The sequence below is a fragment of the Marmota monax genome, unplaced genomic scaffold (genome assembly GCF_021218885.2).
Source record: "Marmota monax isolate L192 unplaced genomic scaffold, Marmota_monax_Labrador192_F-V1.1 WCK01_AAM20220418_F8-fsc00249, whole genome shotgun sequence".
NCBI lineage: Eukaryota > Metazoa > Chordata > Mammalia > Rodentia > Sciuridae > Marmota > Marmota monax.
In genome coordinates, this window is record NW_026694242.1 from 1,024,730 (window position 1) to 1,045,395 (window position 20,666).

General features: G+C 55.3%; 1 protein-coding gene across 3 annotated transcripts in view; it reads right to left on the reverse strand.

Moving 5' to 3' along the window:
• The window catches only part of Eefsec (eukaryotic elongation factor, selenocysteine-tRNA specific), a 117,686-nt gene extending 97,285 nt beyond the window's left edge, over nucleotides 1-20,401 (reverse strand). For all 3 annotated transcript variants that reach the window (XM_046466914.2, XM_046466913.2, XM_046466915.2), the window contains exon 1: nucleotides 20,113-20,401. In XM_046466914.2, the coding sequence (XP_046322870.1) occupies nucleotides 20,113-20,371 (259 nt within the window). In that variant the 5' untranslated portion in view covers nucleotides 20,372-20,401. The remainder of the gene's footprint in view (nucleotides 1-20,112) is intronic.
• Nucleotides 20,402-20,666: the final 265 nt, after the last annotated feature.

Here is a 20,666-nt window from a genome sequence, read left to right on the forward strand (position 1 = left end):
GAGCCACCGTGCCCAGCTTGGTCACCCACTCTTAACACTGGTGTCTTCCTACTCTTTCCTGTGCCTGTGTATTTCTTCTATTATGGAATCAAGCTGAAATAGCAATTCCTGGCCCTGACGGTGCACCTAGCACTAATTTAATGTGATTTTTCGTATTTAAATGGTTGGGGAGAGATCACCCGAAGGAAGAGTGGCACAGAGTGCCTTCATCTGCTTCCTGGGTGGCTCCCGATCTTTTGCTCTTATAAGAAATGCTGTAAAGAACATCTTTGTGCAGACACAGCCCTGGCTCATTTCACATGACTTCCTAGAAGATGAATCACAGATTCACAAAGTAGAACTTATTTAAGGATTCAGAGAGATTTTCCACAAATCCCCTGAAAATCTGGGCCAAGCCGAAGCTTTCTAGTAACTTCTGGTTACAGCAGCAGGCCACGCCCACCCAGCCACCCAGAGGCAGCTGATGGCTAAGGTCTCCTGGAAGGGGTTTTTCTATCCTGTGCCAGGAAAAGGAATAGCCTTGCGACAAGGCGGATACTGAGCCCAGGGGGAGCTGAGCAGCCTCCCAGGGGGACAGGGCTTGGCGTCTGAGTTTGCTAGGAAACCACGAGGCTCAGCTACCGTGGAGGCCAGGTAAAGGGGAGCTCACTCGCAATTCCAGAGATTGGGGAGGCTGAGGCAGGAGGCTCGCAAGGTGGAGGCCAGCCTCAGCCACTTAGTGAGGCCCTATCTCCAGGTGTTGGCGCAGGGGTGAGAGGGAGCAGGGAGACACAGGGGGAAGATCCAGAGTCTGGCTGAGGCCTCTGCAGGCACACCCCTACTGAGGCCGCAGCCCAGCAGACAGCCACTGACCGCAGCCTTGGGGCAGGTGGCGGGAACCAGGCAAGGGGACACTAAGTCACCAAGGCAAGAGCCACCAGGCTTCCCACGCACGGCCACGTCTGGTTCTCATATAGAGAAATGAGGCAACCCCGGTGGCCACAGAGACACAGGCTGAGTCTCAGAGGTGACGATAACCGAGCAGCCAGACATCTGCCAGAGGCCACCCCAGGGCATCTCCACTGTCACCAACCCACACACGCCACTACTGCATATTTGTCTTTAAAGAACTCACTTTGCTTGTTCTTTGAAACCCACTTTTGTTCCCTTTAGAGAAAAACTGACATCACATCGTCCACCAATTTCACCCTGAGATACCCACACAGGACCCCGAGGCCCACAGGCAGTGTCCTGGAAGCCACCTGAGTGCCCATCGAGACGTGAATAAGCAGACACTCACTCTGGAAGGGCGATCAGCGTGAAAAGGGAGAGAGATCCATGGGGCTGGGGCTCAGCGGTAGAGCGCTCGCCTAGCAAGTGCGAGGCACTGGGTTGGATCCTCAGCACCATATAAAATTACAGAAATGAAATAAAGGCACTGACTCATCTATAACTAAAAACGATTTCTTTAAAAAAAAAAAAAAAGGGAGATTCTGCCAGGCGCAGTGGCGCACACCTGTCATCCTAGCAGCTCAGGAGGCTGAGGCAGGAGGATCACAAATTGGAGGCCAGCCTCAGCAATTTCCACTCAGCGAGACCCTGTCTCTAAATAAGATATAAAAAGGGCTGGGGACGGGGCTCAGGGGTTAAGCACCGCTGGATTCAATCCCCAGTACCCCCAAAAAGAAGCCACCAAAAAGGGGACATGGGTGTAATTAATGGGACAGTGACATTCCAAAATTAGAAGGCACTCAAAAAAAGATCTATGTATATATGCAGCCACCGTGGACCAGGACGTTGGGGAACAGCCCCGCTCATGGGAGGGGGTGCAGCAGCGATCCCCGAGGTCCCGAGTGGGACGTGTTGGCCACGCATTCCACACCCCTGACTGCAGGCCCGTCTGCAAGGCCCCGTCCTCGCCATGCAGCAGAGGGTCAGCAACACGGGCCAGGAGTTCCCGAGCCACACCTGATTGGCATAAAACAAGTCAAACACAGTTGCCTTCATCTGCCCCACAAAAGAGGGACCCTGGGGCTGCTGCCCGCCTGCCCGCCCTGGCCCCATGCCTGCCAGGCCTCAGGATGGCCACAGGGGGCCTCAACCTGTCCCCCTCTCCCCACCCATCTCCCCTTGCCACCCCTCTGTTTCCTTCCGCCCCGTAGGTGACACCCTCCAAGTCTTCTCATCTCTCCCTTTCAACTGGCCAAGGTCAGGGTGAGCTGTGGAAGCCATAGATCTTCGATTCTGTGCATAAAACCCTTCAAAGATGCCCGCTGCCAGGTGCACTGGGGCCCACCGGTAGTCCCAGTAACTAGGGAGGCTGAGGCAGGAGGATCTCAAGGTGGAGGCCAGCCTCAGCCACTCAGAGAGGCCCTGAGCCACTTAAAAGGACCCTGTCTCTAAATAAAACATAAAAAGGGCTGGGGATGGGGCTCAGGGGTGAGCAACTCAGTTCATTTCTCAATACCAAAAAACAAACAAACAAACAAACAAAAAAAGTCTACAGCCTCCAGAAAAACTTTCAATATTTTCACCCAAGATCCAAGGTCCGTCATCGTCGGCTTCTGCCAGGTCCAGCAGCACACCCCGGCTGCGCCCCCCGAGGCCCCAGCACCTGAACGGCTCCCACTCTCCCATCAGGACCCCACAGCTCACTGAGGTGTTCTCGGGTCCCCGGCTGAGGCCCAGCACCTGACATTCAGCACGGGGGCTTCTCCAGTCTGACTCCTGCCCCCGACTCAGCAGCGAGAGGAACAGAGGCCAGGCACCTCGCAGAAGCTCCGTGAAACACAGCAGCAGAAGGTTCTGGAGACCCAGCACCTTCTCTCCATGCAGTAAATGATTTCCATCAATGTGCTGGCCTCCAGAACCTCCATTTCCCTGCCTCCTTCTCCCAGATTTCAAATTCCGCAGGGAAGAACTTTTTTTTTTTTTTTTGGACTGGGGATTGAACTCAGGGCACTTGACCCCTGAGCCCTATCCCCAGCCCTATTTTGTATTTTATTCAGAGACAGGGTCTCCCTGAGTTGCTCAGAACCTTACTAAGTGGCTGAGGCCGGCCTCCAACTCGCGATCCTCCTGCCTCAGCCTCCCGTGTTGCTGGGATGACAGGTGTGCGCCACCACGTCCGGCTAAGACATCCTTTAATTCATGTTGGCTCGGGAGTCCATCCCTGGACAAATCAAATATGGATGGAGCCAGGGGATCTGGCGGGCATCTGGAGAAACAGCGTCCTCCCCTGGCTCAAGAGCAACCTCTTACCTTGTCCCCAATACCAAAAAAAAAAAAAAAAAAAAGTGTACAATCGAGGGTGGGAACAGAGCTGACCCCACCACAGCTCAGCAAGGCGAGCTACAGAAGCGAGCAGGCACACTCCCCCACCTTCTCCCTCAGGTCGGTGTCACTGACACCCACCCTGATTGACCTGACATACGTCTACAGCTCAGAAGGGTTTTCTAAGTGGCTTAAGATCACTCAGTTCGTAAAGTTCAAGCCCAGAGTTAGCAGGATTCCAACGAGGAACAAGATCACAGGGTGCAGAAGAAGGGAAACTGAAAGAAGGCGCACGCCTGTCATCCCAGTGCCTCGGGAGGCTGAGGCAGGAGGATCGCAAGAGGGAGGCCAGCCTCAGCCACTTAGCAAGATGCTGTCTCAAAATCACAAAATCCAAAAGGGCTGGGGAGGTCGCTCAGCGGCATTCCTGTGTGTTTTGGTTTGGCGTCTTCCCCCCTGAACCTGGCATGAGGGTGACAGCGGGCAGGGTCCCTGGAGATCTGAGGACCCAGGTCGCCCGCCCACGTGCTCAGGGCCTGTGACCTGTCCCCAAGAACGCGGTCCGACCAGGGGTCTTGATGGGTGGACAGGAAACAAACAGGGGACCTCAGAGCCACTCCACACACAGAGGGGACTTGGGGACAGGAACAATGAGAGTGCTTATCCTCCATCTGAAACACAGACTGTCACATGGCCGGCAGGGGCGTGGCCCACAGGACGCCTTGGAGGCCCTGGACCAGGGAGCCAGCCACACGCCCACTCCCCCCCAGGCTCAGTCCCCTTGTCACTTGGCCATGCGTCCCCAGGCCATGTCCTGAAGTGGCCCTGAAGCAGACTGGGCCTTGCTGCTTTTAAAGGGTGACCATGGCCCCAGCCAAAGGGCAGAGGCTCCAAGAAACAGATCTCTGGGGGGCTGAGGTCCCCAGATTCCTGGAACGAGGCAGGGGGTCAGATGGAAGCCTCCAGAAGGACAGAGTCTCCATAGAAATGCAGAAAAGGCTCCACTCCCAGGAGCCTGTGGGGCCTCATTTACCTATTTATGTATTCATTCATTCAAATTTATTCAAATTCATTCATTCCTTCCTTCATTGGTCCCAGGGACTGAACCCAGAGGCGCTAACCCCTGAGCCCCGTCCCCAGCCCTTTTTTGTATTTTATTTAGACACAGGGTCTCGCTAAGCTGCTTAGGAATTTGCTAAGTTGCGGAGGCTGGCCTCCACCTTGCGATCCTCCTGCCTCAGCCTCCCAAGCCCCTGGATGACAGGCGTGCATCCCTGCACCTGGTCCTTTTTCATTTTTAAGGCGCATCTGATTCTCCAACACTGAGCTCTCCTGCCACAGGAGAGTCCCCGCCTTCTGCAGTGACCCTGCCAGGCCCTGGGCCCTCTGGCTCCCAGGAGAAAGGGCTGGGCTCTGGCATCCATCAAGGGCAGAGGAGGCTGGTCTCACTAAGCTCCTCCTGGGCCGGCTTCAGAGCCCAGGCAACAGCACGAAGCTGCAGGGTCTCCCCTGCAAAGCCACAATGTCGCACAATGAAAACACACAGGGATCCCGCCAGGTGGAAAAACAGGTGTAAGGTCCCCCGAGCTGCGAAGGGGAGGGGTTTGCTGAAAGGAACTGAGGCCCCCACCCCCAGGTCACCATGATCAGGAAGTCGGCCGGCAGCTGAGACGGAGCACATCTGGATTCATAAAACCCGGGAGCGCGAGCCCCAGAGCCCAGTCCTTGTCTGTTTTGTCTTTTAAAGTCCTCGGGCTGATGGGACAAAAACACCTTCCCATGTGCTGATCGGTTCAGTAAAAGAGAGTGAAAAAATGTGAAAAATCTTTTAGATTTTTAAAAAAGACCAACAGGAACCTGAGAACCCAGAGTCTCTTCCATACTGTGCATAATGCAAAGAACAGATCAAAATGATTTTTTTAGCTGGATGTGGTGGCGCACGTGTCTAATCCCAGCAGCTGGGGAGGCTGAGGCAGGAGGATCGCAAGGTGGAGGCCAGCCTCAGCCACTTAGTGAGGCCCTGAGCCACTCAGCGAGACCCTGTCTCTAAATAAAAAATAAAAAGGGCTGGGGATGGGGCTCACAGGTCAAGGGCCCCTGAGTTCCATCCCTGGTACCCCCCAAACTATTAATTTTTTAAATGCAATTATTCTCCCTTGTGTGTTTTGGGGTGGTTAAAACAGGGCAGAGTGATTCCTCTGCAACATGAAAATCTCCAACAATGGGATTTTATGTACTTCCAAAAAAGTATGGATCTTGGGGAAAGGCTTCTCTGTGATAAGACAGTAATCTCCAGCTGCTGACTCAAACGTACCTGCAGAGTGATTGCTGCAGACCCCCCCCAAATCCCTGCTGAAGCGGCTGAATTGTGGGCCAAGTTCAATAATCTAGCCAGTCCCATTCATTGCGGCACCGAGATAACTTTGCATGTTTAATTTAAAAGTACTGATCGCTTTGAAATGAAACGCTAACGCAGGGCCCTCGGCCTCAGCCCCAGCCTGGAGGAGTCTTGATGGACAGGCTGGAAGTTAGAGGCTCAGCAGCCTCCGCCCAGGGAGAACTCAGCTGCTGTCTCTCAGCCAAATGATCGCTGTTCCCCGAAATCCAACTTTTCCAACCTGCCCCTGAGGCAGAGGCCCGGAGATCCAGCCTGGGATTCTCCAGCAGCATCGACTCGGATTGAATCTGATTAGTAAGAAACACAGCAGCCTCCGCCAGCCTCCAGTGACCTGGGGCATTTCTTTCTCTCTGTCTCTCTTGCAACCGTGTTCCGTGTTTGACCCCTGAGATTTATTTTAAGTACTTTTGCAAACAGTTTCCTCCTGCACGGAGCTGGAAGCTCACGTTTCTGGCTCACAGAGAGGGTTTTGTCCACCCTGGGAAGTGGCACTGGGGACCACGGAGGGAGACTGACTCCTTGGGTAAAAGGTGCAATCGGAAATAGGGCCCGATCGGTCCCAGGGCGAAGTTTTTTCTTGGACAGGGACACGGGGAAGTGGAGCTGTGACCGAGCAGAAAACACAAGCCCCTTCCTCCTGCGATCAGAGTCAAGGCAAGGACAGGAGATGAAGTCCCCAGTCCCCAGCCGCCCTAGCCACTCGCCCGCGCGAATGAATGGCCAGCGCCAGACTCTTTTGCAACCAAATGTCCTGCAGCTTGTGCGACGCTGGGAACCGCGATCCCTAGTGCAGCCAAGGACAATTCGGATCCCAGTCACTGGGAGGCGACAGGGTCAGGGACAGCACACAGGATCGGCAGCTTTTTGTCCAGGGACAGCGAACAGAGAGGGACCGACAGTCCAGGAAAAGAGCTGACCATCCAGATGCGTTTTTGGATTCTGGGCTTCAAGGATCAGAAATGTCCCCTTGGCACGATCCAGTGGGGATTTTTTAAAGTGTTTAAAAGAAAATGAGTTTAAACAGGAACAAAAAGAGAAAAGTGTCGCTGTGTGTGGCTGGTCCTCCTCCCGATGAGCCTGCCCCCCAAACCTGCCTGCAGTGAGTCTCCCCTCCAAACCTCACCTGGGAGCCAAGCTGGGGTCTAAACACACCAACTACAACATCTGATCATGACCTAGACCACGTCCCCGTCCGTGGGGATCTGCCTGGTGGCAGCTGACCTCCCAGAGCCCAGGGACCCCTCCCTGGGAGCTGATCTTGCAGTGCGACTCCCCTGTCCCAGGATCCAGGGGACTCAGAGTGACTTCCGGTTTCACTTTATAGACCAGGAATTTTCCAGGGAACAAAGGTATTTTCAGTGGTTTGTTTTAGAGGAAAAGAAGATGATTTTTTCCTAGTTCAAATTGTCCCCCAAAGAAATGGGGCTTTGGGGCCGTTCCAAAGAGTGATTGCAGAATCCAACAGGGTCTTCCCTGAGGATCGCTCAGGCCGTGCATTTTGCATTAAGTGGACCCTGAGCTGCTGTGAGCATTTGTGACGGTCTCTTATTTTGAATTTCCACGCCTTGGGGACCTGGGCTCACCCACCTTCAAGTTCAAGGTCTGGGTCAAACCAGCACTTTCTGGAGGAACCAGATGGTCCTCCCATTGACATCAAGGACGGGGACCTCCCCGATCCGATCCTGAATGTGCGCCCCCTTATCTGCTGCCTGCTCTGCGTTCGTCTCTGCAAATCAATTTTCTTGTTTAAGAAAAACAAAAACAAAAACATATATATTTTAAGCCTGCTCCTCTGGGTCCGGCTGCACAAAAAACGAGTGGGTCTGTGTTTTGAAAAATCTGCACCGATTTCCAGAAGCTTCTAGAAATCGAAGCTTCCAGAAATCGAAAGTTCTAGAAATCTCAGAGATTTGCGACGACGGGGGAAGCGGAAAGGGATCGAGATCTTTCCAAAACCCCTACAAATGTCCCACGCCTGGGGACAGCCTGAGACTGCAGAATGTGTCACTCATGTCCTCTGCCTGGCTCAGCGAGGTCCTGGGTTCCCTCCCCGCGGCTCAGAATAAGGAAAGGAAATAAAGATGTGTCCATCTGCAACTAAAAAATCGTTCTGTAAAAATATATTATATGTAAAATTTAGATTTGATTCGCCTAGAAATGCACAAGCCCCAGAAATCAAAAGTCAACTCACGGGGAGATTTTTTTTCCCTCATGCAAAGGCATGCACCCTGCAACGTCTAGGAGAAACTCAAGTTTGTTTCTGTTTTTTCTTTTTTTTTTTAATTTTAAATATTCCTCTTTCCTAGCCAGGACTTATGCACAGGCCTAACTCAGCTGTTTTTAAAAAAATATTAAGCTGTTAAGGGCTTGTTGGGATCTGTTTTTTAAAACAAATATCAACAAAAGGCAGATTTCCAAAATTCTGCTCCTGTGCGTTCGTTTATAAGCCTCTGACATTGGTAAAGTGCAGACGAGCTGAATCAATGCCCCAGGCCACTCGTTTCTAGTACAAGGGGAAAAATTTTTTTGAAAAATTAATATTTCAGGGAAGTCCAGAGAGCCTGGGATCCGCTGTGATAAGTGGCCGGTGTGGGTGACAATGTGACAGTGTTTACTAAGAGCTGATCACGGACCTGATATAGTTTTCTTTTCATTTTCACAACAGTTTTTTCTGTGTTTTGCCCAAAGAAGTTGAGGCCCAGGGAAGTGCAGTCATCAGCCGGCTCCTGGCTCCTGGCAGCCAGAGCCCAGACTCGGCCTCCAGCCCCGGCCTCCAGCCCCTACGATCACCCGTGTCCCCTTTCATGCTCTTCTATGCTGTTTGGTGGGGTTTATTTTTTCTTGGACATTGATGCATAAATTAGTTCAAGAACAGTGCAGTTCCTTGACCACGGATTTGGGGCACTGAGTGGTGACGGAGGCCTATGAGCTTTCAAACCAAAACACTCCGTCCACATTGGAGGCCCATCCACGGCAGCCTCCCCCTTCTGACCCAGCTGCCCTCAGGACCCCAGGGCCACATCAGCACGACTGAGCTCTCGCAGGCTGACGGCCTCAAGTGGCTCATGTGGTTTCTACCCAGATGCAGCTTCACCGACTGAGGAGCAGAGACAAAGTCGTGTATGAACCCGGTATCAGAGCTATCCATCCAGCACACACTACCCCCGAACACCAGGAAAGCGACGTTCCTAACAACTGACTTATATTTATTTGAACAGTCTGGTGAGAATTTAAAAAATTAACTGGGCGCACTGGTGCACGCTTGTCATCCCAGTGACTCGGGAGGCTGAGGCAGGAGGATCGCAAGTTGGAGGCCAGCCTCAACCACTCAGCGAGACCCTATCTCTAAATAAAATCTAAAAAGGGCTGGGGACGGGGCTCAGTGGCTAAGCACCCCTGGGTTTATTTCCCAGTACAAAAAGAAAGAAGAAAAAATTTAAAAATTCAGCTACATTTGGGGCTGAGGTTATAATTCAGCAGCAGAGCACTTGCCTCGCACTTGGGAGGCACAGGGTTGGATCCTCTGCACCACATAAAAGTAAATACATAAAACAAATAAATATATTGTGTCCATCTTTAAAAAAAACTTAGAAAAAAAAAACAAACTATATTTAGGGACTGGGGTGGTGGCTCAGTGGTAGAGACTTGCCTACCAATAGAACTGGGTTCGAGTCTCAGCACCACATATGAATAAATAAAGTCCACTGACAACTAAGAAAATACTTTAAAAAAGTTAAACCATATTTAATGGTGAGCACGACAGGTAACACTGTTTCCTGAGCACGTCAGAGGTCCCACACAGTGAGATGAGCAATACTTACACCTTATCTCATCTGATTCTCACCAAAAAAACTGCAAGGTTGTTGTACCCATTTAAAAGAAGAACAAACTGAGCCTCAGAGCAGAGCACGTCCCAAGCTGCCCCGGGGATGGGGTCGGAGCCCTCACTCCTTCTAGAACCTTCTAACAGGCGCAGCTGCAGGAGTTGGGAAGCAGGCAGATCCAGGCCAGCACTACCCAGAGGTAAGGCCCATGCCCGTTCCATCCATGCCCGGCTTCCCCATGCCCTTGCTCAATCTGAAGTCACCCTGTCCCCACCCACTGCCCTGGCTGGACTGCCAGGGCACCCTCCAAGAACGGCCCCCAAGCCTGTCATCCCAGCAGCTCGGGAGGCTGAGGCAGGAGGATCGAAAGTTGGAGGCCGGCCTTAGCCACTTAGCAAGGTCCTATGCAATTTAGCAAGACCCTGTCTCTAAATAAAATACGAAATAGGGCTGGGGATGGGGCTCAGGGGTGAAGCAACCCTGGACTCAATCCCCAGCACCCCCACACCCCCAAAAAGGTCCCCAGCCCAGCCCCAGGAGCAGCACCTGTGTCTCCCACAGAAAGAACAGGAAATGCTGGAAAGGCACCCGGGGTGACAGGAGAAGGGTCCCCAGCATCAGAGAATGTCCAGGGCTGGGCTGGCCCTGCAGGCTGCAGGCCTGGGACTGAGCCCGGGAGGAGGAGGGGGAGGAGGGAGGAGGAGGGGGAGGGGGAGGGGGAGGGGGAGGGGGAGGGGGAAGGAAGGAAGGGGAAAGACGGAGGCCCGTGAAGACATTGGGCAGGAGAGAGGCCGCCTTTGTCCGCATCTGTTGCTCAGCCAAGCAAAACAATGAGGCTATTTTTTTCCTCCTCTCCAGTGCCTTAAAAAAAAAAAATTCAAGAATTTCCTTTCCTCCTGTGAAACACAGCTCTTGCATAATTTTCATGCTTCCCCGTAGTCTGAACCGCGGAGGGAAGGGGACATCAGACTGTCCCAAGGACCTCAGAAGTGGAAAGAGCCCAGGGGCTGACCCTTTGGCACTCAGTGGCTCAGGAGTCTGCCTGGAGGGACCTGGTGTCTTCCAAGCACCCAGGAAGAGGCTCACGGTACCCCAGATGCTTCTGCTAATCCTACTAATGAACCCACAAGCATTCGAGAATCTGTCCTTCCCTTTTTGAAACCCTAAGGTTCAGACAATGTCACACCAAAGCCAGGAGGAGAACCACAGTTCACCAGGAGGCTCGGGAGGCTGAGGCAGGAGGATCGCAAGGTGGAGGCCAGCCTCAGCCACTTAGCGAGGCCCTGAGCAACTCAGCGAGACCCTGTCTCTAAATAAAATATAAAAAGGGGCTGGGGACGGGGCTCAGGGGTTGGGGGTCCCTGGGTCCCATCCCTGGGACCAAAGAATAAAAAAAGAACCAGGATCTCATTCTGCACCTGCCTGACTTCAGAGCCCAGGCCGAGTGCACTGCAGCTCCGTAGCTCTCTGGAATGTTCCAGAAGCAGAGGCTGAAACCCGCTGTGCATCTCCCAGAGCAATTCACCAGGCACCACAAGCAACGACCGGAGCTCGCAGGGGGCTCTGCAGACGGAAGACCAAAGCCAACCTGGGACCTGAGGTCTCTCCAAGTTCAAGTCCGTGGCTGGGGAAGAGCACCCAGGGGCGCTCGGGGACCCTGCTCTGAGCCCTGCCACAGTCGGGGGCACAGCTGTCCCTCCTGCTCCTGTCCATCCAGTCTGCAGGCTCTGGGCAGGGCTCAGGTGGCCCCAGAGAGCCAGGCAGGACCCAAGAGTGTCCCTGACAGGGGGTGGCAGGAAGGGCCTTCCCAGAAACCGTCCCAGGAGACCAGTGTGGTGGCTTCCCAGGATTCCTTGGTGGCCTGGCAGCAGCTGTGCGGAGCCTGGAGCTGGGCAGACGGGCCAGGGGCCCCCAGGCCAGGCCCCCACGGCCCCCAGGACCTGGCTGCTCTTGACACATGTCCCCCATCCCGCTCGGGGGTGGCACTGATGACTGCTGATCGTCGCCTCCAAATGCAAAAGTGCTGGGCGACAGGCTCATCCTTCACCTGGGAAGCTGACGCGCACATGTGACGACGTTCCCTTGAAAAGACCGACGAGAATTTGCTGGAACATTCTAGAAGGGGGGACCAATAAGGAGAAATCAGAGCCCCTGCTGTTTCCCGGGGTCCCCGGGCTGGTGGAAGGGGACTCTTTTAAAAGGGGGCCACTTCAGAATGTGGCTGCCACCTGACTTTCCCAGATAGCACGGGATGTCACCTGGCGGGACGCGCCTATCACGGCCGCCATCTCCCTCCTGGGCGTCGCTCCCCTCGTTCACTGCGAGAAAACGCTCACTCAATTCTGCTCCATGATGAGCCGGGGTGACCTGGTGCCCCCAAGGCAGCCGGGAGTCTGCCTGCGAATGACGACCAGGGAACATGTGTCCCCAGGTAGGGGAGGAGGGACACCCTGGCCTGCATAGGCCACTCTCCACCCCCTCAGCACCCAGGTGGCTGGGGAAATGGGGGGTCCCTGCATTCTGCAGAGACCCTGTTCCTGTTCCTAGACGCGCTGACTAATGCAGATTTTGTATCAAATGCCACAGACCAATTACAAGTCATGTGGTGTCACACCCACTCATCTGTCCCGCAGCCTCTGTGACATCCATCTCAGAGACACTTCCTTTGGAAGATCTGTGCTGTGATCCCGGGAGGTCAGAGGACGACACCTGATTTCACAGGGGCTCCGCCTGGGGACTGCTCTGTCCCTGCAGGGACAGCCACCACGGGGTCCAGGCAGCAGCCTGGCACGGCCTGTCTCTGTGTCATTGCGCTGTGCCGTGGTGCTCAAGAGGAACCAGGCCCAACCTGTCAGTGAACCAAGTGATGAGCGACCTGCAGACATGGTTCGTCCTCAGCAAGAACTGCACACCTGTCATTCCAGTGGCTCAGGAGGCTGAGGCAGGAGGATCGCAAGGTGGAGGCCAGCCTCAGCCACTTAGCGAGGCCCTGAGCCACTCAGCGAGACCCTGTCTCTAAATAAAATAGAAAAAGGGCTGGGGACGGGGCTGAGGAGTGAAGCCCCCCTGGGTTCAATCCCTGGGACCAAAAGAAAAAAAGTCTTCACGGAGAAAAAACATAGAATATCTGAAAACAGGGAGGCCAGGAGGCAGGGAGGCCGGGAGGCCAGGAGGCCAATTTTTTTTTCCCCCCTGTGAGCAATTCTTTGTGTTTGGTTGATGAACTTCTAGAAAAAGAAGTCTGGGTGTGGAGGCCACTGGCTGGAGGCCTCAGCTTTGACTGCTGTGAGGGTTAAGGGGGTAATCTTGACCCTGATGTGAGAGGGGCCCCCAAATACAGCCGGCCTCTGACTTCAAACCCACATCTCTCCATCTGGTTTTGGATCAGAAAGCCGCTGTTTGGCTTCTGTGATCCTTTCTAACCTCTGCCGTTTAGGTACAAGCCTGCAAAGTGTATTTTCTCTGATTAAAGAGAAAAAAAAAATGAAAAAGAAATGTTGGAAGAAACAATATTTTCTTTTTCAAGAAAAAAATAAAAAAAAAGACAGTGGGAGCCAGTCTCTGGCAAGGTCAGGGTCTTAAAGGCACAGAGCAGAGGCCCGCGCACCTCTGGCTTCCCGGTTTATTTAGTCTTGAGAGAGGCCCGGGTCCTTCCAACTGTGCTGACCTGGGAGCTCCACGTGCATCGCCCAAGTGAAGTCCCTGAGCAAACACTGCCCCCTGCTGCACCAGACGGCTCCCAGGCCCGCCTCTGCAGGGGACAGTGCCACCCACCGCCCCTGGGTCTCTGGGCTTGGAGGAGAGTGTCAGGAAAGAGACGACACACATCTGCTAGGGAGTGCCTGCAGGACGTCCCCAGATTGCCCTGGGAGGCAGATCAGATAGGATGACACGGGAGACTCCACTCCAAAAAGGAGGCCCAGAGGACTGGCTCTTAGCCTCCCTGAAAATAGTCATTCCTCAAAAAGAAACTTTTCTGTCCATGTACTTTTAAAAAAAGTTGAGGAATGACTAAAAGAACCCATGATAATGAGTTAATATTACCATTTTTTAAGCCCAGAAATCTCTGCCAGGAAGAGGTTCTATTTGATTCTAGAAAGAGAATAAAGGGGCCTGGGGGGACTGACACTCTCTCCCCCAGCCTGTGGGGAGGGTTCTGTGTCCACCAACCCATGTGGATCTCAACAGGGCCTCAAAGTTCGAGTGCAGTGGTGCATGCCTATATTTCCAGAGGTCCAGGAGGCTGAGGCAGGAGGATCGCACGGTGGAGGCCAGCCTCAGCCACTTACCGAGGCCCTAAGCCACTCAGTGAGACCCTGTCTCTAAATAAAATGCAAAAAGGGCTGGGGATGGGGCTCAGGGGTCGAGGAACCCTGAGTTCAATCCCCAGTACAAAAGAAAAAGAAAAAAAAATCCCGTCCTGTCTCAGGATCAGGTCTGAATTAATCCCCTTCCTCCAAAGAGTTGCAGTAGCAAAGTGAAAACAGACCTGCACACGGTGCCCTTTGAGAGCCCCAGCAGGGGTGACGGGGCCCAGGCAGCCCCTGGCTCTGAAAGGACCCCTCAGGTTAAAGGTTCACGGAGGCAGAAGAATTACCAAAGGACAAGTTTGTTCGAATTTCCTGCAGCAGATCCAAACAGCCGGGGTCAAGCCGGAGCCGGCCCAGCCCCCAGCGACGGCCAGTCACACAGGGAAAGGGCACTGTGGGCCAGGAGGGTCTGTGTCAGGGCTTTTAAAAGCGATCGTGAAAGGGCCACCCCCCCTGTCACCTGTGGAGGTGCAGGGAGATGGCCTCCCTAAACCACAGGCATCCACCACCCGGGCCTCAAGGAGACGGTGGGGACACCTCACAGAGGTGTGAGGGCCTCAGATGAAGGGCACCTCATCCAGCCTCAGGGGGGGCCGAAAAGTGGGCCTCCCAGAAAAAATGTACAGATCCAGCCAGGCCTGTCACCCCAGGAGCTCCGGAGGCTGAGGCAGGAGGATCGCAAGGTGGAGGCCAGCCTCAGCCAAAGCAAGGCCCCAAGCAACTCAGCGAGACCCTGTCTCTAAATAAAATAGAAAAAGGGCTGGGGACGGGGCTCAGGGGTTAAGGGTCCCTGGGTTCAATTCCTGGGACCACAAAAACCCAATTCTGCGGTCCTGAAGATCAGGCAAGGCAGGCTCCACAGGCCGAGCCGGGTAACGCGAACCAACTTCAAGAAGTAATTTTCAGAAGAAGAAAAGTCAGGTTTATCTTTAGGTAGCACCTGTGCCCGCCACCAAATAAATATCCTCGGGAAGTAGGTTAGAGACAAAGGAAATGATTTGAGTCTTCCTGGAGGCCCCAGACTGGAGAAGCGAGATCACAACGCGACAGATACGGGGACAGAGAAAGTCACTTGTCCCCACAGCCCAGCTGTTTTTTCTCCTGCCAAGAGAGGATCCCCCATTCCCAGAGTCCTCCCTACCCGCCCAACCAGGGCCACTTCAAAGCGGCAGGAGCCTAATCGCACAGCACAAGAAAATAAAAGACCTAATTAACCAAAACAAAAAGTCAAATAATCCAGGGGAGAACGGAAACAGAAATCTCTATTTGTGACAATTCGATTTCCTGTATGTGTATAAACTGTTCCTCGCCAGTGACAGTTTTCCTCCAGTGCAGGTATGGCTCAGGCTGGGCGAGGCCGTGGCTTCTAGAAGGAGAAGTAAGGCAAAGGTGGGCAGGGTGGCCCGCGTCTGTCATTCCAGCCGTTTGGGAGGCTGAGGCAGGAGGATCGCAAGGTGGAGGCCGGCCTCAGCCACTTAGTGAGACTGTCTCTAAATAAAATACAAAATAGGGCTGGAAAGGGGACTCAGGGGTTAGGGGCCTGTGGGTTCAATTCCCCCCAAATCCTCAAGGCCAAGAGAAATCTGCTTCAACTATGGGCTGTTTCCGGGGACACCTGCCCAGATCCTCCTGCAACCTGCGTGGAGTGATCTTGGGAAACCCAGGGGACACGCGGATGGCAGACCAAGGAGCTACTGGGGGAAAAGCTGAAAAAAAATAAATTTTAAATGATCCCCGCTTTGCCCCAAGTTGGGCCCAAGGCTTCTGACTTTGAACCTGACCTTCTACCCCAGTGGGGGCCTCCACCGCGGAGGCTGGGCGTTCTTTTCGATTCCTCGCAGGACTCGGAGAATATTCTTTGATTGAACATTTGATATGTTCCGTTCTCAAGGGCGAAGCCCCGGGAGAAGAAAAATAGGCCGCAACAGGATGAAATATGACTCCCTGCGTCCATCTGTCTTTCCTGTGGCTTCCTGATCAAATATTCTGCATGAATTGAGACTCAAGGCTGCGGCGGGGACGTGGGCCTCCTCCCACACTGTCACCCAAAGCAAAGCAAAGCAAAGTCACCCGCTGTCCAGCGCCTGGAGAAAGTGCTGCCCAGGAAACTCGACTGCAGTCTCCTAGGGACAGTGGAGGCCACTCCATTTTGGAAGGGCGGCAGGGGGTGGGCGGAGTGTAATCAGGTGCCAGGAAACGCACTCCTGTTTGTAGGGGCTACTGCAGGAGGCTGCCTCCCGGACAGGGAGGCCCTGGAGGAAGTGACTCCGGGGTCAGGCCCTGTGACGCTTGGTGGTGGAGGACGTCGCAGAAATGATACTGCAGAAAAGAAGGTTCTGGATATGGGGGTGACTTTTTAAGATTTTTTTTTGTACCAGGGATGGAACCCAGGGGTGCTTAACCCCTGAGCCCTGTCCCCAGCCCTACTTTGGGTTTTATTTAGAGACAGGGTCTCGCTGAGTTGCTGAGGGCCTTGCTAAGTGGCTGAGGCTGGCCTCCACCTTGCGATCCTCCTGCCTCAGCCTCCCAAGTCACTGGGATGACAGGTGTGCACCACCAGACCTAGTACGTTGTGTGTCTTTTAATGAAGAAGAGACAACAAGTGTCCCTCACTGGGTCTGCTCACAGGGACAGGGAACTCAAGCCTGCACATTAGGAGCCAAACACACTCAGATGAAGAAGGCACTTCCCCCTAGACACACACACCTTTCAGTGAGCCTCGATATCTCAGGACGAACACGTGGTCAGCACAACTTGACCTGTGCTCCTGCAGCCGGGGGCAGCGGCGTACCCTGGAATCCCAGACTGGGGAGGCTGAGGCAGGAGGATCACAAGTGGGAGGCCAGCCTCAACAATTTAGTGAGATCCTGTCTCTAAAAAAGGGGCTGGGGATGGGGCTTGGTGGTAAAGCATCTCTGGGCTCAATCCCTGGGACCAAAAAGAGAGAGACAGACAGAGAGAGAGAGAGAGAGAGAGAGAGAGAGAGAGAGAGAGAGAGAGCAAAGCAGCTCAAGTATCGCCAAGACGTGCTCTCCAGGCTGCAAAGACGGACCCCCCCCAGGCCCCTGCTGGGTTCCGTCCAGTCCCACCCACAAGCTGACCACTCTAGCAGGGCAGGCCCAAGCCAAGAGGAAGCAGCACTTGCAGCCTGGGCACAGGAGGGGAGCGACGGGGTGACGAGCCGGGAGAGGAGACCCCTGTTCATTAAGCACCCGGACAAAAGACCCGGAGGCGCAGCGCCATTCATCCTGGCGGCCACCAGAGCAGGATGAATGGCCAGACCTGGATGGCAGCATTTTTCAGATCCCTGTCCCCCCAGAGAGAGATGAGGACGCGTCGGCCTCACCCCACGGCCTCCAGACACACGTCACTGCATCTTCCTGGAGCTCCCACCCGAGAGATGGATGGTGGAAAACGGATTCGAGGCGACATCCCGCCCCGACACAGAGCGACAGGGGACGGGGACGGAGGGGACACGTCGCCCTCCACACTGAGGGGGCCACAGGGAGGCGGGGACGTCAGATCCGCTGGGTGGCAACTAACACTGGTGTGTCCCAGGAGCCCCGTGCGCTCTGAGCCACAGTCACAAGATGGGAACGTGGCCCTCGACCTCCCCGGGCTGCTCGTGGGGGTGACCCCAAGAAATCACTGGATAACTGTAAGGACTGTTGCCACTGCTGACCCCACAGGGCCACGGGTCAAGGGAGATGAAGCCCAATGTTCAGCCGGGCACCGTGGCCCACGCCTGGCATCCCAGCAGCTGGGGAGGCTGAGGCAGGAGGATCGCAAGGTGGAGGCCAGCCTCAGCCACTGAGCAAGGCCCTGTCTCCAAATAAAATATAAAAATGGCTGGGGACGGGGCTCAGGGGTGAGGCACCACTGGGTTCAATCCCTGGTACCAAAAAAAAAGGAGAGAAGCCATTGTGGTCACCATGACCTGCCTGTGATGGAGGCCCACAGTTGAGGTCAAAGGTCAGCCTGGTTCTAAAAGCACAGCGCTTCTTGACTTGACAATAAGGTCACCAAACGTTGACGACAGTCAGACGAGACGCGTTTCCCACTAAGGACCGTCACAGCTCAGGGAGGCAGCACACCACGGAGCCTGGGCTGTGTTCCTTGGTGATCTTGTGGTCCACTGGGAGCCCCAGCTCGCTGTCACTGAGCAGCATCTCGAGGGAGTGTCTACTGCACATGGCTCACCAGGGAAGATCACGAGTAGGGTCTCCACTGACGTCATATCCGGTCCACACCATCCTAGTCAAAAATCCTAAGTAGAATCACTGTACGTTGGCTTCCCTCTGTAGGTACTAGAAAAGGCTACGGAGGGTTGAACCCAGGGGCCCTCCACCCCTGAGCCCCGTCCCCAGCCCTTTTTCTATTTTATTTAGAGACAGGGTCTCGCTGAGTCACTTGGAGCCTCACTACGTTGGTGAGGCTGGCCTCCACCTTGCGATCCTCCTGCCTCAGCCTCCAACTTGCTGGGATGACAGGGCTGCGCACTGTGCCGGGCACCTCCTCAAGTTTTTAACCTGAGTCTCCCACCTCCACCCAGACCAGCCTAAAGTCATCACGGGTTCAAGCTGAGACAGTGACTAAGGAGAGGCAGATCATGGGGAGGGAAGGTGGAGGCTGATTCAAAGAAAAGGAAACACACTATTTACCCTCCAGAGCTGTCCCCAAGGTCCCCCGCTCTGGGGAGTCCCTCCTCCAACACAGCAGGGGCTCTTCCTGCCAGGGGCAGGTGTGGAGGGGCAGAGGCACCCCTGGCTGGCTGGGTCCCTGCCTTCTGGTCCAGCAGGCAACACGGGAAGAAGAGTGGGTTTGGGAGAAAAGAAACCAGGGATCCACAGAGGGCCACATACGCCCTCCCAGGGACACATTCCGTGTTCTGCTCCATCCCCTCAGTAAAACCTGCTTCCTGTCCTGGCCTGGGTCCTCAGGAGTTTAGTCTCCAACCCCAGGGGACAAGGACCCGTCCCAATTTCTAACACCAGCACCAAAGCCCCCCAGGATGGGGCAGATGGCCCACAGCAGCCAGCGCAGGGGGCAAGAAGGGATCAAAGCCCTGCAGTCTGTCACTCTGCCTGGGACCCAGGACGCCCAAGGCACAGCCACCACCCAGCAATCCCCACCTGCCCAGGACGCATGTCCCCGGCACCTGCAGGCCCACAGAGCATTTCTAGAAGAAAACACATGAGAATCAAGGCAGGGGACCAGGGTCAGCAGCCAGACGCAGACTCCTCTTACGTACGCACCCTTTGGGGCCAGATGCTTATATTATCATTTTTTCCAAAAGAAAAACACATTTTAGACTTCTGTCCCCCGATTCAAGTGTCCTTACATGGTCTTGAAAAATAATCTACCAACACAAAAGAGTGGGCTGGGCTTGGTGGCCCGGGCCTGTCATCCCAGCAGCTTCGGAGGCTGAGGCAGGAGGATCACACAAGTTAGAGGCCAGCCTCAAAAACTCAGCAAGGCCCTGAGCAACTCAATGAGAAACTGTCTCTAAATAAAATAGATAAAAGGGCTGGGGACCGGGCTCAGACGTCCCAGGTGTGGCTGGAGCTCATCCCCCGGGGAACACAGCTCACACACCAAGGACCTCTGTTCTAGAATGTTCGGTCAGTGAACACTGGCTCCCACACAGAGGCTCACCATCCAGAGGCTGGTGGGGACTGCTGGCCCAGTGGGCACTGGAGACGGGTCTGCTCTGCTTTGGTTGGTTTGCTTGACTTTGGGGCAGGGCTGGGGACAGGACCCGGTGTCCCTCTGTACCACTGAGCTCCACCCCCGGCCCTATTTTTATTTATTCATTTTGACTTGGGAGGATCTCACCGAATTGCTCAGCTTGCAATCCTCCTGCCTCAGCCTCCCTGGTCTCTGGGAGGCCAGGGGTTCAGCCTCAGACCTGACCCTAGGTGACCTTTACAGAGAACGGGGCCCTTTCTAGGTGAGGGTATGGGACACTCTCCAGGGAGCAGGAAGCCAAGCGACCAAAGGACAGGTGAGGGGTGACTTGAACAGTTCTCTTTCTTGGCTCTGGGGACTCAACCTGGGGGATGTCAACCCCTTCTATGTCTGTCTGTGTTTTCTGAGGACAGGGCCTTGCTCAGTGGTGGAGGCCGGCCTCCACTCTCCATCCTCCTGCCTTGGCCTCCCGCCATCGGGCTACTACTGTTCAACGCAGACCCTCCCCGCAGGTTGCTGCGCAGCGGAACCCGGAGGCGCTGGGTCCCGGCACCCGGGGGGGCGGGTCTGGGGCGGCGCACCGCAGCGTCGGGCCGACAGCGCCCCCTGCCGGCGCCCCTCCCCTTCCGCCCGCGCTCACCGCCGATGATGGTCCGGATGAGGGAGGCGTGGCCCGGGCAGTCGACCAGCGTCACCTGCAGCTCGGGCGCGCCGGCCTCGGGCAGCGGCACCGCGAAGCACGAGAAGCCCAGGTCGAGCGTGATGCCGCGCTCGCGGCTCTGCGGCTGCCGGTCGAAGGCGGCGGTGGAGGCCGTGGTGCTGAGCGCGCGCGCCAGCGCCGTCTTGCCGCTGTCGATGTGGCCCAGCACGCCCACGTTCACGTTCCGCCGCGCCGCCATTGCCGGTCCGCCGCCGGACGGCCCCCCCACGCGCCCCGAGCCGCGTGCGCGCGCGTTCCGCCCCCCCCCCGGAGCTTCCGCCCGGCGCACCTCGTGGGGCGGGGCCGCTCGCCGCCCCCAGCTACTGCCCAGACCGGAAGGGGATCCCGCGGGCCCCGCCGCGTGCTCCTAGTTGGCGCCTACTGGGTTCCACCTGTAGGGCGCGGGGACAAACTACACCGAGGGACCCAGGAGGGGACCCTGCCGCGTCGGAGAGCGACGGGCCCCTGGAGACAATGACAGCACAGAGAAATAG